The sequence below is a fragment of the Periplaneta americana genome, chromosome 11, assembly GCF_040183065.1.
Source record: "Periplaneta americana isolate PAMFEO1 chromosome 11, P.americana_PAMFEO1_priV1, whole genome shotgun sequence".
Classification (NCBI taxonomy): Eukaryota; Metazoa; Arthropoda; class Insecta; order Blattodea; family Blattidae; genus Periplaneta; species Periplaneta americana.
The window spans coordinates 108,472,394-108,487,755 of NC_091127.1; the positions used below are offsets into that span (position 1 = coordinate 108,472,394).

The following is a 15,362-nucleotide window of genomic DNA, read 5'->3' on the forward strand; positions in this document are numbered from 1 at the left end:
ATTTATGTCGCTAAAGAACGATAACAATACAAATAACTTGAATATTATTTATACAGTACCACTAAAGAATGATAAGAGACTATAAATGATAAATATCGGTTTGTTTAATTAATATAAGATATTATATAATATATATTCAATTATTTAAATAAAATAACCTATTTTACAAACAAAAATGGTTATTTGTATTATAATAATTACTTACATAAAATACAAATTATTTATATCGCGAAAGAACAATAACAGAATATAAATGATAACTTGAATATTATTTATAACGTTAAAAAACGAAAACAGAATATAAATGATAACTTGAATATTATTTATATCGCTAAATAACGATAACATAATATAAAAAACGTGAATATTATCCATATCGTTAAAGAACGATAACAGAATACAAATGATGACTTGAATATTATTTATATCTCTGAAGAATGATGACAGATTACAAAAAATTATAACTTAAATATTATTAATATCGCTAAAAGAACGATAACAAAACATAAATAACTTGATATCGATAAAGAACGAATAACAGAATATAAAAGTTAATTTGAATATTATTTATAACGCTAAAGAAGGATTAAAAAATTAGATGAAAATTTGAAGTAGGCCCGAACCCGCAACCTTCGAATCATTAAGCAAGCACTGTACCACTGGTGTACGAGACATAGATATGGAATGCTTCCATAGTTCCGAGACTGCCTCTACAAGCACATGCATCGTGTAACATCGCTGTGACACGAAGTGGACTTAGAAAATATTCGCTGTTCACGAGTGCGGCCACTTTTTTTTTTTTTTGACAACTGTACACATAGCCTAAACATTTCAAATGAAGTCAATATGTAATACATGCATTCATATGGTCACTATGGTTTAGCACTCATTATAAATAATCACTTATAAGCCTTAATTCGCTTATACTGTTTGGTGAAGACGAGTCTGTGTATATTAGGATTATAATGATGATGATGATGATGATGATGATTATTATTATTATTATTATTATTATTTGATTTAATCGATTAATTGATCAATTTCTGTTCTAAGATTAATCGACCAAAAATATTCAATCGAATATTCGAGTCCATTAAAATTAATCGGTTGTAGTTGATATTAATTATTATTTTGTTAATATAAACTCATACTAAAAATTCCGACAATATTCCTCTCTCGGAAATTGCTTACTTAAAAGCACAATAGTACTATTATTTTCTAACTGTAAACCAGGTAGCGTAGGGAAAATCTTTGCACAAACACTTCAGAAAGAGATGGAAATACGAGGACAGTGACCTAATCTACCTCTATTGAAAGTTGAAACACAATGCGAAACACTTATCACCGAACACAAGTTAAATTTAACAATAATTTTGTATTACACTATATTATAACATTTTTTCAACTCGATCAAAATTCGATTAATCTATCGATTAACCGATTAAATTCAAACAGTTAATCGATTAAGTATTTTGATTGATCAACAGCACTAATTATTATTATTACTACTACCACTATTATTACATACACGTAAAGCAGTTACGAGATGATAGGCTGTCTATGTACGTGCAGTATTTTAATCAGGTTCACTTTAGAAAACAAAATGTTCGCAGATATGTGGATTCAAATATTGCCAGCATCTTAGCTGCGAAATTACGTAAGTTAGAATACTTGCTATTAGCTAATAATTCACACAATTCCTTGCTGGTTTTACCGAGTATTTATTTAAATTTATTTAGGCTTTGAAACTGAATTCCAACATTTACGAATAATTGTGAAAAGGAAGTGCTTATGTAAAGGTCTTGAGTTACAAAGACAAAAAGAAAGTACTGGAATACTCACCATGATGAGCCTGAAAGAGATGCCATGAACATGATGCAGTCAAAGATATTTAGTTCTTGAAGAGCCTTGCTTGCTGCGCTATAACCTATAAGTGCACGGATTCCTCCTCCAGAACCCAGCGCGGCCACGCAGGGTACCTGGATCATAACATCATATTGGATTAAATAGAGCCTATTTTGCATCAAGAGTTATTACTTCCCAGATTATATATGTATGATTATGTATGCATACTCAAACTCTCCAGCAAAAGATAAAGACATGGAGGAGGAAGATAAAGTAATCCCAAACAATTTCTTTTTAAATTGAATTATCTTCCTCAACTTGGTGAGGTTGCCAAAGACAAAGAATGTTAAACAGTAACATTTAAGGTGTGACATTAAAAATTTCTTACAAAAAGTTTGTTTACAATAAACTGAAATTTACAGTAGTCTGTCTGTCTGTGTCTGTCTGTATAATAGGGCAACGTCCCAATTACAATAGATAGTACAGATATTTGTTTAGAACATAGAATTGCGGATAACATGAAAAATGAGATAAAACAGATACAAATGCAAGATACAAGTGTAAATAGAAATTAAAAATTAAAAATGAAAAAAAAAACAGACAAATAGGTACTACCTAAATAAAAGACACAGATATAGATATAAATGAAAAATACACAGTAAAAATAAATGAAAAATAGATAAGTATAGATATCATAGCCAAAAATGGCAAATTACAGAGTAACAAATACAGTATATAGCAATATTATTTAAAATCAACTACCGTCAGTATATTAATAAGAAAATGTTTATATTTCATGTAAGAAATGCTGAAATCTAGATGCCATGTTTTACATACTTCATTGAAATTTGAACACATTTTTAATACTGGTGAATTTTTATGCGCTTAAGTGTTTGGTTTTTTATAATACAACAATTGACGATTTCTTAAATGTGATGTTCTAGCGTTAATCTGGATTTGTGATATTATTTCGCTATTATCCAGCAATAGACCGTTGAATATTTTATATAATAAAAGTTGCTGAGCAAGTAAGCTACGACTTCCAAGAGACATTAAATTAAATTCAGCAAGTACAGTAGATTGTTGTACAAAATTTTGTTATGGAGGGCCGAATAATGATATTTTCTAAAACACAGATATCTTGAGAATAGTTTTTTTTAATTTTTTCAATTTTATTATTATATGATTTGCAAGTGGGTGACCAAATTACTGATATTTTACAATAATGAAAATTTTCAGTAAAATAAAAAGCAGATAAAAAGATAGAATGAGAAAATTTAACTGTAATTTGAATGGAAGTACAAGTGTCGCCGTAAAATCTGCAGAGAACCTTTCAAAGCTATCATAGAAATTTCCTTAATTGTTGTTGTTGGGTCTCCAAATTTATTACAGAATCAGACGAATTGTTGTGTTATGGTCCCTCTAGCGCCCACCATTAATCCGATGACTTCTATATCTCTGAGTTTATATGATGTTTTGTAATAAGGGATAGTTGGTTCATAAATTGCCCTTTTCTCTAGATTAACCTCGTCGGGTTGATACAGTACCTCTCTTTCAGTTTTTGGACAATCCTCTTCACCCAGCAGCTTCTTCATTCCTTTTAAAGCATGCTTCCGACGTTTTCGAAGGAATTCTTTTTCTTCTTTTGACAGAGCAAGACTGAAACGCAGGTGTGGACGATCACTATTGAGAAAAAAAATCGGGATAAATTTTCATGAGCGAACAAAAAATAAAAGTAGGCCTACTAATTTTAATAGTTACCACTAAATATTAAGAATTATAGTTTATGTATAGTTTTAAGTCTTTACGTCAACGACGCGACGTATACAACATTGTGGTGCGAGTTTTCGGCTTGCGGGCGCTGTTAGTCTTGCTTTCTCGGTCGTTGTTTATCTCTAATCTCTACTATACAAATAAATTATTAACGCGGTCAAGAAGTTATTTGAGAAATTGTAGTTCCATTACTTACGCATTTATCACAATCATATTATAAGGTAAAGTTGCCTATTTCCGTGATACTCCTAATCCCGTGATACTTTTTTAAAATTGAATGTCAGTCAAAGCTTTGCCGTTCGACCATAACGCAAGACATCTTTCGCCTACTTTTGAGACATCAGTGAAATTCCTAGCAAGATACCCAACCCCGTGACATTCAGTGAAAAAACGTGTCGTGGAATTACGTAACTTTACCCTATTATACTCACTTTTCTGTTTTGAGAATTCGCATGTTCACTCGAGAGCCCTGTAACAAGAGAAGTTTCAGTAAATTCCACATTGTAAAATATTGGGTTTTCTGAACCCGCCTCGCACCTCGCGTACGTCGGTTCAGAAAAACCAAGGCTTAAGTAATATAAGCGGTACTACATATCAAGATCATCATTCAAATAACTTTCAAACGCAATTCACAAACATCCCATTACTAAATTGACGCTAAATAATCACAAATAATAAAACTTTCATTTTTTATATTGTACACATAATAGGTATATGTTTTGCAATCCCAGACAGTTGGACATCTGCGTTCAATTATAAATTGCGTGTTTGAACAGAGATAAGTAAATAATTTTGCATAAATTCTTTTTACATAGCTCTTTATATATACACTATCTACCAAAAAGTAATTGGGCACTGTTTTTACCCCTTTAGAGCTTCGTGGTACCACCTCTTATTGCTATAATAGCAGCCACCCTGTCAGGTATGCTCTCCACTAGTTTGTGTAGGATATCCACTGGAATGCTTCACCATTCCTCTTGCAACATGGCACTCAGTTGGGCAATGGAAGTAGGGCCGCATCTCCCGTTAACATAACTTTCCTTATAATAATACACTAATCTACTAAGAAGTAATTGGGCACAGGTTTTGCCGCTTTAGAACCTCGTGGTACCACCTCTTATTGCTATAACAGCAGCCACCCTGCCAGGCATGCTCTCCACTAGTTTGTGTAGGATATCCACTGGAATGCTTCGCCATTAGAGACCTGCAAAACTGCGCACACAACCGGTTTAGATTCGACCGGTCGGAGCTCAACCGGCTACGATGAACATCGGGCCGAATAACTCGGTTGTCGAGCGGTTACGCCTGATGTATTGCAGAGTAGACAACATCAGGCGCACTTACATGAAACACGTTTTTCGAGTACACAACCGGAGTAACAAGGAAATTTACGTTGTCTTGTTGAAAAAAAAGTGTTTGCAAGTACTCTTACAGTTCATTCGACACTATAACACATATATTTTCTTTATTATTCTGCACTTGCAGTAACTTTATAAGTATCGTTTATATTTTAAACTTTTAGAGTTTTACTAATGAAAGTTGCTTATAGGTAGCCTATGTTAATGTTATAGTTTTTCACAGAACAAGACGTGCACAAGCCATGCATATTTTTCTTACCAATAAACGCTATATAGCTGGAGTTTTTCTGTACCAGTGTTAAACATTACACGTCATAACTTTATCATTTGATTACGTCGTAACTCTTTCTCGTCACATACTGACTGAATCTTGTTCGATTTATATAACCCAATAATCGATATTACATAAGTTCATGTAAGATCGCGAATTATTTAGAACACAAATCTCACACAGAAAGAAATGATGAGGAAGAAAATACGATCTCCAAATAACACCAGGTACATTTCATCATACAATAACTCTTTAACATTTTCTCAGCATACAAACAGAGTAATAATATTGAAGGATATTTATTTTGTTTAATTACAAAAATATGTTTGCTTCAAATAGGAATACAAGTAATTTGACACTTTAATACATTTATTTTTGTATTTCGAACTTGCAGTAATTTGACTAGTAACAAATAAATGAACAATGGACATAGTGACATCGAAGGAAATAGACGTAATGTATAATGTGAAATATCATAATATAAACATATTCAAAAATATAATTACAATTCATTATAAAACAAAATAGGAAACAAGTACATACAGTCCATTATGACGTTTGTACTTTAAACTAAAAAAAAAATGTATAGGCCTACCTCTAAAAAATAGTTGCATCCTTGTTAATTATTCTAAGCAGTTGCAATATTATTTATTAAGAAATCAATTTAAAAAGATAAACAGTAATGTTATTTTCAACAATACGATTACTTTGACTCCCAATGGTTGTTGTTCTGTACAAAATAAGTATAATTTACACATCTCTAAACTACGAATAACAAAAGAATAGCAAGTTTTAGAAACAAATCATTCTGTATAGAAAAGATCTACTTCAGAGAAAACAAGTGTCATTCAAAGAACTATTTTATTACACACGTGCTAATATTAACTATTTGATGTTCACAATTATTATTAGGGCCTATTATCATAGACTACATGATCAGAGTTGACTTCTTGTGTTTATGTATTAATAAATCTGTTTTACTAGACTAAAGTTACGCTCGGTGGAAACACTTATTCATGGAATGCCCAATATTCGTTTCACAAGTGTTGCTAGAGAGGCTAGAGTTATTTGGTGATCTTTCCACCAATTTAGTATGTAGAAAATGAAATGAGCATAATGTATAATGTGAGATATAATAAGTAAATAAATCCAAAATAGAATTACAATTAATCACAAAACATAAAATTAAATAATTATTAACTCTAAATGCATTCCTCCAAAATAGTAGCTATTCATATACAGGGTAGAAGTGAAATAACCCTGCAGATTGTACGGGGCGATAAGGTTCACTTAAATAAATGGAAAACCTATATTACGTTTTGTAATTAAATGCACGGTTATTAGAAAATTGAGTTGGAAGTTTCAGCAGTCTGGCAACATCGCCGCTAGTTGCACACTGCTTTTTCTTCTTGTAATACAGATGTAAGACGTCAACGAACTCATGTCTGTCTCCCTAGGTCAAGCATGTCAAAGTGGGCCATAGATAGTATTAGTCATAGCTGTGGTTCAACTTTTCTACAGTGGCCAGATGATTGACAACTCAGCTGAGAGTTCGATTGCTCGAAAATTAGTTGCTAGACTAGTCATAGTAAACATACTAAAAGCATTGGTTGTAGCAGGTTTCAGAAGATATAAAGTTATTTTTGTTTTAGTTTTAATATTGATCGAGTTTACTGTTTTTTTAAGTGTGTCATTATTGTAATATTATAATTCAGTTTTCTAGTGTAAGCAAAAATTACAACCTTGGTAATTTGTGAATACCGAAAGTTTTTTTTCTGCAATTTACGCTTTACAACGTCTGTAGTTTTACGCTGAATGCTGTTTGTTCCTCTTGATGATCCGCAGCTATAATATCTGGATGGTTCACTGTGATCTTCATTTTATACGCCAGAGCCGTCCACCCACAGAGAGATCGAATCAACTCGAATACTCGTTAAACCGAATACGCAAGCAGATGTACTTCGCATTCTGCCTATAACGCCAGGCGTTCAGTAGCGCTATGTAAGTTACTTCGGTTTTCAACCGGTTTTGCAGGACTCTATTCGCCATTCCTCTTGCAACATGGCACTCAGTTGGACAATGGAAGTTGGCCCCATGTTTCGGCGGCTACTATGCAGTGGTATGCAGACAGTAATGTTCATCGGTGGGACTGGCCTTAACAGAGTCCTGATCTCAATCCCATTGAGCACCTTTGGGTCCAATTGGATCGGCGATTGAGGTATCGGGAGATGCGACCCTACTTCCATTGTCCAACTGAGTGCCATGTTGCAAGAGGAATGGCGTCGCATTCCAGTGGATATCCTACACAAACTAGTGGAGAGCATGTCTGACAGGGTGGCTGCTGTTATAGCAACAAGAGGTGGTATCACGAGGTTCTAAAGGGGCAAAAATAGTGCCCAATCACTTTTTGGTAGATAGTGTAGTAATCGCTTATCACTTACAACTTTATCTTGTGTAAAAATGAAGAAGAAATCGCTATTTTTTTCTCAAAATAGCACCTTAATTTTTTCTGTATTTCATGTACAGCATCATTGGTTGAATTACCTTATAGGTACTAACTTAAATATATACACAAAATCTATGCAATAATTATGAGATTTTGCTGTACACAGACAGATAGCACAGTTACAAAAATATTCTTTTTCAAAAGCAGGCATGCTGAAAATGTCTAATTTCCTTGAAAATCCCGAAGTAGTTTTTTTTTTATCAGCATCATAATATTTTCTCTTTATACTCACAAATACTGAATAAACGCGAAATAATTTGATAGCTTAGAGAGAAAAGGCTAAACTCAGAAAAGCATACAACGGGAGAAGAGTTGGCATGTAAAAAAATTAAACGGTCAGTGTAAGAAGCACCTGTTACTATTGTACTCAGTATTAGACTCAACATTTTTTATTGCAACAGGATTTCATAGACTACATGGAACAACTTTTTAAATTAATATGACTTCGAGGAATATCAATTTTCTTGACGTCGTACAAAATTTTGTCCAATATCCTTTTGAGAAGATTAACTCCAAATGTAGATAAACTCTTGGGGATCATTAATGTGGTTTTAGGCGTAATAGATCGACTATTGATAAGAGTTTTTGTATTCGACAGACATTGGAGAAAAATGGGAGTATAAGGGCACAGTACTCGTACATCAGTTATACGTATAAATTTCAAAAAAGTATATGATCGGTTAAGAGACAAGTTTTTATGTAATATTCTTATTGAATTTGGTATGCCTATGAAACTAGTTCGATTAATTAAAATGTGTCCGTATAGGCCAGTTTCTGTCGGATGCTTTTCCAATTCACTGCGAACTAAAGCAAGGAAGTGCACTATCGCCTTCACTTTTTAACTTCGGTTTAGAATATGCCTTTAGGGAAGTCCAGGATAACAAAGGATTTGGAACTGAAAGGATTACATCAGCTGCTTGTTTATGCGGATGACGTGCATTTGTTAGCAGGAAAGTCACTAACTAGTGGGGAAAACACTAGAATTTTACTTGAAGTAAGTAATGAGGTAAGTTTGGAAATAAATACCGAAAAGACTAAGGATATGGTTATGTCTCGTGAACAGAACATAGTAAAAAATGGTTATATAAAAATTTGTAAATTTATCCTGTGAAGAGGTGGACATATTCAAATATCTTGGAGCAACAGTAACGAATATAAATTGCACTCGGGAGGAAGTTAAATGCAGAATAAATATAGGAAATTCCTGTTATTATTCGGTTGAAAAGCTTTAGTCACCCAGTCTGCTCTAAAAGAACTGAAAATAAGAATTTATAAAACAGTTATATTACCGGTTGTTTTGTATGATTGTGAAACTTGGACTCTCACTTTGAGAGAGGAACAGAGATTAAGGGTGTTTGAGGAAAATATTTGTGGCTAAGAGGAGTGAAGTTACAGGAGAATGTAGAAAGTTACACACGCAGAACTGCACGCAATGTATTATTCACCCAACACAATTAGGAACATTAAATCCAGATGTTTGAGATGAACAGGGCATGTAGCACGTATGAATGAATCCAGAAATGCATATAGATTGTTAGTTTGGAGGTCGGAGGGAAAAAAACCTTTGGGGAGGGGGAGCGTAGAAGGGAGGGTAATATTGAAATGGATTTGAGGGAGGTGGGATATGATGGTAGGGACTGGATTATTCTTGCTCAGGTTAGGGACCGATAGTGTGCTTATGTGAGGGTGGCAATGGCGGAAAGCCTTTTGTAAGTAAGTAAATAAGTATATCACGACACTTAATTTTATATTTCTTTTCATTTCTGAAGAGAAAAATAAAATAGGCTATATTTTCGTAGCATTGTACTTTCCCTTCTGAACTCAAATTCTGCTGCTGTAATTAATGTACCTCACCTTTTTATATATGATGGTAAGATTCATTGGTACGTTCAACTTCACGTCGTCTAGGCTTATCATAACCTCACCTATCATACTGTCCATCAACACGTCATTAGCGTCCATAAGCTTGACAGCTGCAACAAAGTTTGTAACAGGAACATATTTAAGGGTATATACACATTAAAATATTAATGAAATAAGCAAGGGTAGGTAAACCACTGAATTCCTAACACAAAGTGTAAGACATTTTGCACTATGTGTGTAAATATCAGAACTTATAAAACTCGCACCACTAGAAGTTGCTAAAATATTGTGTACGGGCAAGAGGGGTAACAGTGAAACATATACAGTAGTGGCAAAAAAAGAAACCGGACCGACCCTTGTAGCTGATTCCAGAGCTTTGTTCACTCCAGAGCCACGATAGACTGGTAACTAAGACTTTCGTGGTTCGAATCCTGCCTGGGAAGGAAACTATTTTTTTTGTTCCTTATTCCAATTTATTTCCAATACTTTTCGATTGTAGCGATATTTTACTACTTAACTTATTATTCCCAGAACATGAATTTTATCAACTTATTTTCTAATGGCTTTCGAAATAGGCTACGTCAGCAGTCGAAACTACAACAATTTCAATAGATTACTCGCTATCTTGTGAATGCGGCGTGGCATGCGCAGTGGCTCATTTCGGGGACTTTGATTATTCCGTCGGTCCGGTTTTTTTTTGCCACTACTGTACACTGGACTGTAGTCAATTTTTATTGAACAAAAATTTGATTACCTGTAAGTAAAATCAGCATCTGTTTCTTAAATTATGCTTCGTTGTGATATAACAATGTTCTTCTAGCTTCAGTATAGCGTAGGCTTGCCAGACTTTGCGAATGTAGGTATATGTTACCGTTAAAACCAGTTTCAACTAGTAAAAACTAGTTCAAGCAACTGTAGATAGATAGAAAGCGAGTTTTCGTAAGATCTAGAACCAATAACAGGTTAGGTTTGGTTTGTTTAGGTTTTTGTTTGGTAAAAGTCTAAACAAACCAAATCTAACCTGTCATTGGTTCTAGATCTTACGGAAACTCGCTTTCTATCTATTTACATTTTTAAAACTAGTTTTTACTAGTTGAAACTGGTTTTGACGGTTTTCGGATTTTCACGGTAACATATAAGGAACAGTTAACATTTTCCCGTATGCTGTTATTAGCTTGCTTTTAGGGTCCCTTCAGACGAGGCCACTTTTAGTGGCGCGTTAATGGCTAGTGGCGTTGCTAAATTTTTGTACAAAATTGTTCAGTCTTCCAATGAACATGGACGTAGAAGGAGATATATTATTGGTAAATTTGCTTATACGGAGAAAGAATAGACGTAAAAATAGAAGAGTCTGGGTTCATCCATTCCATACCTTGTTTGATGATTTACATCAGGATGATAAAAATATTAATTTAAAATTACACAAATGAAGAACAATATGGCATAAAACATATTTTTGTTTACTTTTTAAGAATTCAAAATTAAATATAATAGGCACCAAACATGAAATCAATCATGCCACATACGAGTAATTCAATCAATGTACTAGAAATAGGTATCTGTAGGGTAATGGCAAAGTCAAAGGCCGGCTGGCGATGGACGGAAGGACTGGCCTAGGGACGAGTGAGGTTGCCTACTCGAAACCTTGGTACGCAGCGAACCTTAGTGTAGTCAGCCGGTGTGAACCTACGTTGAAGGTTTAACGCAATAGATCTTGAAATGTTTCAGTGCTGGGTCGTGCCCCCTTCCGACTCTCTAGTTTTGCCTTGTCAGTTTTTATTTATAGAAAATATTTAAAACTAGATTCTACAGTGAGGTTAGATAGGGACGCTCGAGTTTTCGTCTAGAGTTGCCGGCTATCAAAGCTCTGGACAAAAACTCAAGCGTCCCTAACTAACCTCACTGTAATATCATTATTTTCTATCCATCTTGCTGATATCACTTCCGTGCTAGTTGTTAAATATCAGATCAACTCATTGTTCCTCGAAAACCTTTAGCTGTAGATAAAAATGGGCATGAATTTGCGACTTAGAATGATTTTGCTAAGTACTGGATAAATGGTTTAAATATGCAAACCATTGTTTATTCCAAACTTTGCTTTTCTTGGAAAACAATGAAACGTGGCCAACAAAATCTTCGTAAAATTTCACATTCCCATTAGCCACTGCATCTCATCACATTAAGAAATGAAAAATTCATAGTACTGCATATTGCTCGTTTTGTCTTTTGTTATGGATTTCGAAATTTGATAATGCCGGAGCAGATCGAACTTTTCTCACAACCATCTAATCTAATTTCTCGTGAAGTAAGCGCAATGAAAATGGGTTATCTAGCTGACTCTCTTAGAGTAATGTTTTCTGTCTTAGCACTGATTAAACTTTATTACTACAGTACCACATTACAGAAGTTTTGAATGCTCACAATTAAGCGCCTTTTGTCAGCTTTTCACCAGCCCGGCTGCTATCTGACTGGTTGCTGCTGAGCGGTCTTGATACAGAACACACTTGTAGCTTAATAAAATATAACACCCTGTGAAACTACGAGCGCACATAGCTTAAGTGAGAAACCTTGTACAGGGTGTGTCAGAAAGAACGGATGGATTTCACATGGCAAGAAAATTGTAAAGATTCATCAAATCAAAAATTTATTGTTATCAACATATTCACCAATACATGCAGTTTATTTATGTAAAACAACATTATCCATATGATGTCCTTGGATTTCAATACAGGCATCGAGGCGTTTTCTGATGTTCGCCATCACTTTCACAGTCATAGCTGGTGCAATTGCCACGATTTCTTCACGAATCGCTGTCTTCAGTTCGTCCAGTGTATGTGATCGATGTTTACAAACTTACGCCTTCAAATGGTCCCAAAGAAAGAAGTCGCAGGGCGCGAGATCTTACCGTAGCCTCGGACAATCTCAGTGCAATAGAATTTCGTCCAGGTGATTTCTTCTTTAATGTTGAACCTGTGATACGAAATGAAGCCACCCACCGCAAAATTGTATTCCGAGTTGGAATCCTAGCGTGACATCCGATGTCGAAATGAGTCCTGAGTGGCGATCACAGACTCTTCATTTTTCAAAAATGTCTCTACGATGAAAGCACGTTGTACACCAGACCAACACCATATTCTCAACTGAAACTGCATTCTATGGCTGACCCAACAGTCGTGGTCCCCCTCACTATATCTCTCTCCTCGTTGCGTATCGATAGTTTGAAATCCATCCGTTCTTTCTGACGCACCCTTTACTTTCACTTCACTTATTACTAATGTATCATGCAATAAAGAATGAATCACTTACAGAGATCATTATGCATATCTGGATTGATGTAAAAGTAAAATATGTTGTCCCAAGTTGGATTTATACAGTTGTCCACTGTTCGAGTTCTTTTTAATCTATTTGGAGTCTTTGGGACGGAAAGAATCACATATGGATCAGGTGTATCAACTGAAAAGAAAATGTATTCTTTTGTTTATTCGAGAAACATTTTCTTACAAAGAAAAATGCAACTCACAGTAAGCCAGAAGCTCGGCTCTTTGCTTATAACTAAAGGTAGGAAGTTCGTACTAAAACATAGATTTCAGGTTGTGTGTAGCCACTCACTAGTCATCTCACTATTTTTCTTCTGTGTATACTATACTCTGTTCACATAAACAACTCATAGTATATCTGCAATTGTGGATGGATTACTTTCGTAACTACATTATAGCAATATGCACAGCAGAGAAACAGTTTCATTACGTGCTAACGTTTGCAGCGGAGTTGTGTAGTTTAGTGAGCAGTTTTTAATATGGCAGAGTTTAAATCTTCCAATTATACGGAGTTGAATGCAAAACGTCAAGATTTACTGGTAATCATACAAGCCTATCAGCAATTGATGAAATATATTACGTGGAAATTACGTAATGAGTATACATAATATAAATCAAGAATATTATTTCAGGGACGCTGTACTACGAAATATTTATATAGAATACTTTTCTTTGCATGGGGGATACAACAATCAAGAGAAACATTCTATTCAAAATTTGACTCAAAATATACACAATTTTTTGCTTTCTCGAATTATGTATGGTGTTGGTATGTTTTTCAATATATCTTCAAAGAATAAAATTGCCTGCAGCAGTCACACTGGTGTAGTTCAGAAATATAGAAATGACTGACGCGAGTTGTGAAAGAATAATAAAATTATTTTTCAAATATAAATACCAATCCGCAGAAGTCCGAATAGTAATTAAAGAAAAAGTGAAAAGTGCTCTTGAAACGAATTGTGGGTTTAATGTGATGTGCCATATATATGAAATATACTATTATATTCACAAAGCTGTTGTTCACTTTGTGATATAGTAAGGAATACTGTATCATATTTCAGATTTGCTCCAGTTACGTCTTGTGACGTAGAACGAATATTTTCAGAGTACAAATATTATTCTTCTGGATATAGAAAAGTATATTTTTGATAAGGTCAAATGACTTTATTGTCAAATGCCTGGCATTAGAAAACAACATATATTTGATAAAATGAAAATGTAAATTATTATTAATTGTAACAAGGCTAGATATATATTATTACGTATTTTGTTTGTTATTCTTATATGTATGAGTAAATTATAACTTACTTACAAATGGCTTTTAAGGAACCCGCAGGTTTATTGCCGCCCTCATATAAGACCGCCATCGGTCTCTATGCTGTGCAAGATTAATCCAGATATATTGAAAATTAGGAAGAATGTATTTGCCAATTATTGTTTTTTACACAATGTTAATTGTTAATTTTGTTTCTGATTTTAAGGCCATGGATCATTGGCACAAAGATAAGTTTGGTTATCACCCGACTGTACATATTTGTTTTGTTGGTTTGTTGACGTTGAAAGCTGCATCACTACAGTTCATTCGGTAGATATATAGTCCAAGCTCACACAACTTAACAATTTTTGTACGAACTTTTTACCTCTGCTTATAACTAACATTCAGTACCTAACTTGAATTATATTACTAATATTGCTATGGTATTAACAAAAACACCACCGTTGATAATGTAGACACTACCACTACCACCAAAATCATCACCGTCATTATCACTGTTGTTGAGCATACTTGCCTTTGTACAGTCCTAAGTGAAGGCAATTTGTCACACGATAAAATACAGTAGAACATTGCAACTTTCGCGTGCCTAACTTAACAAACAAAATTTTGAAGTCTTTATGTCATATACCTGTATTTCCTACTTTGTGATGCATATGATTGTGGGCTTATCATAGTCGTCGTCGTCCTCGTCCTCCTTCTCATCATCATCATCATCATCATCATCATCATCGTCATCATCCATCATCATCATTGCAGTCACTTAAATGTTAAATGTTGGTATTGATATTGCAGAAAAATGATGGCGACAATAATGATGAGGAAATACGAGTAGAATGGCGACGATGACACATTCACGATTGTTTTTCAAATAAACAAATTGAACTTACGAAAATCTTGCACAGCGCCTTGGGTAATTTTCTTCCCATTCAAGACATGGACTTTTAAAGTGTTACATTTTGTGTCACAAACCTGAAAAAATAAATACACATGTTGTTTATTTTAACGAGTTCAATCATGAAACCATTAGTCTCGAGGTTAGTAATTTTAAGTGGTCATTAACTTGCGCAGTCACCAGCAAAAGAGGAGTTATTTCTGTTGTACACGCCTTTAAAGAACTATAATAGAAATCTTGCACTGTTGCAACATTACAAAT

At 34.2% G+C, this 15,362-nt stretch overlaps 1 protein-coding gene across 1 annotated transcript in view; it reads right to left on the bottom strand.

Annotated features, from left to right (window-relative positions):
* Positions 1 to 15,362, bottom strand: part of LOC138709226 (cytosolic phospholipase A2-like) — a 62,779-nt gene that overhangs the window by 34,317 nt on the left and 13,100 nt on the right. Inside the window, exons 3-8 of the mRNA XM_069839833.1 lie at positions 15,097 to 15,178; positions 12,923 to 13,069; positions 9,608 to 9,726; positions 4,050 to 4,087; positions 3,393 to 3,528; positions 1,843 to 1,979 (exon numbers count right to left, since the gene is read on the bottom strand). Of these exons, the coding sequence (XP_069695934.1) occupies positions 1,843 to 1,979; positions 3,393 to 3,528; positions 4,050 to 4,087; positions 9,608 to 9,726; positions 12,923 to 13,069; positions 15,097 to 15,178 (659 nt within the window). The remainder of the gene's footprint in view (positions 1 to 1,842; positions 1,980 to 3,392; positions 3,529 to 4,049; positions 4,088 to 9,607; positions 9,727 to 12,922; positions 13,070 to 15,096; positions 15,179 to 15,362) is intronic.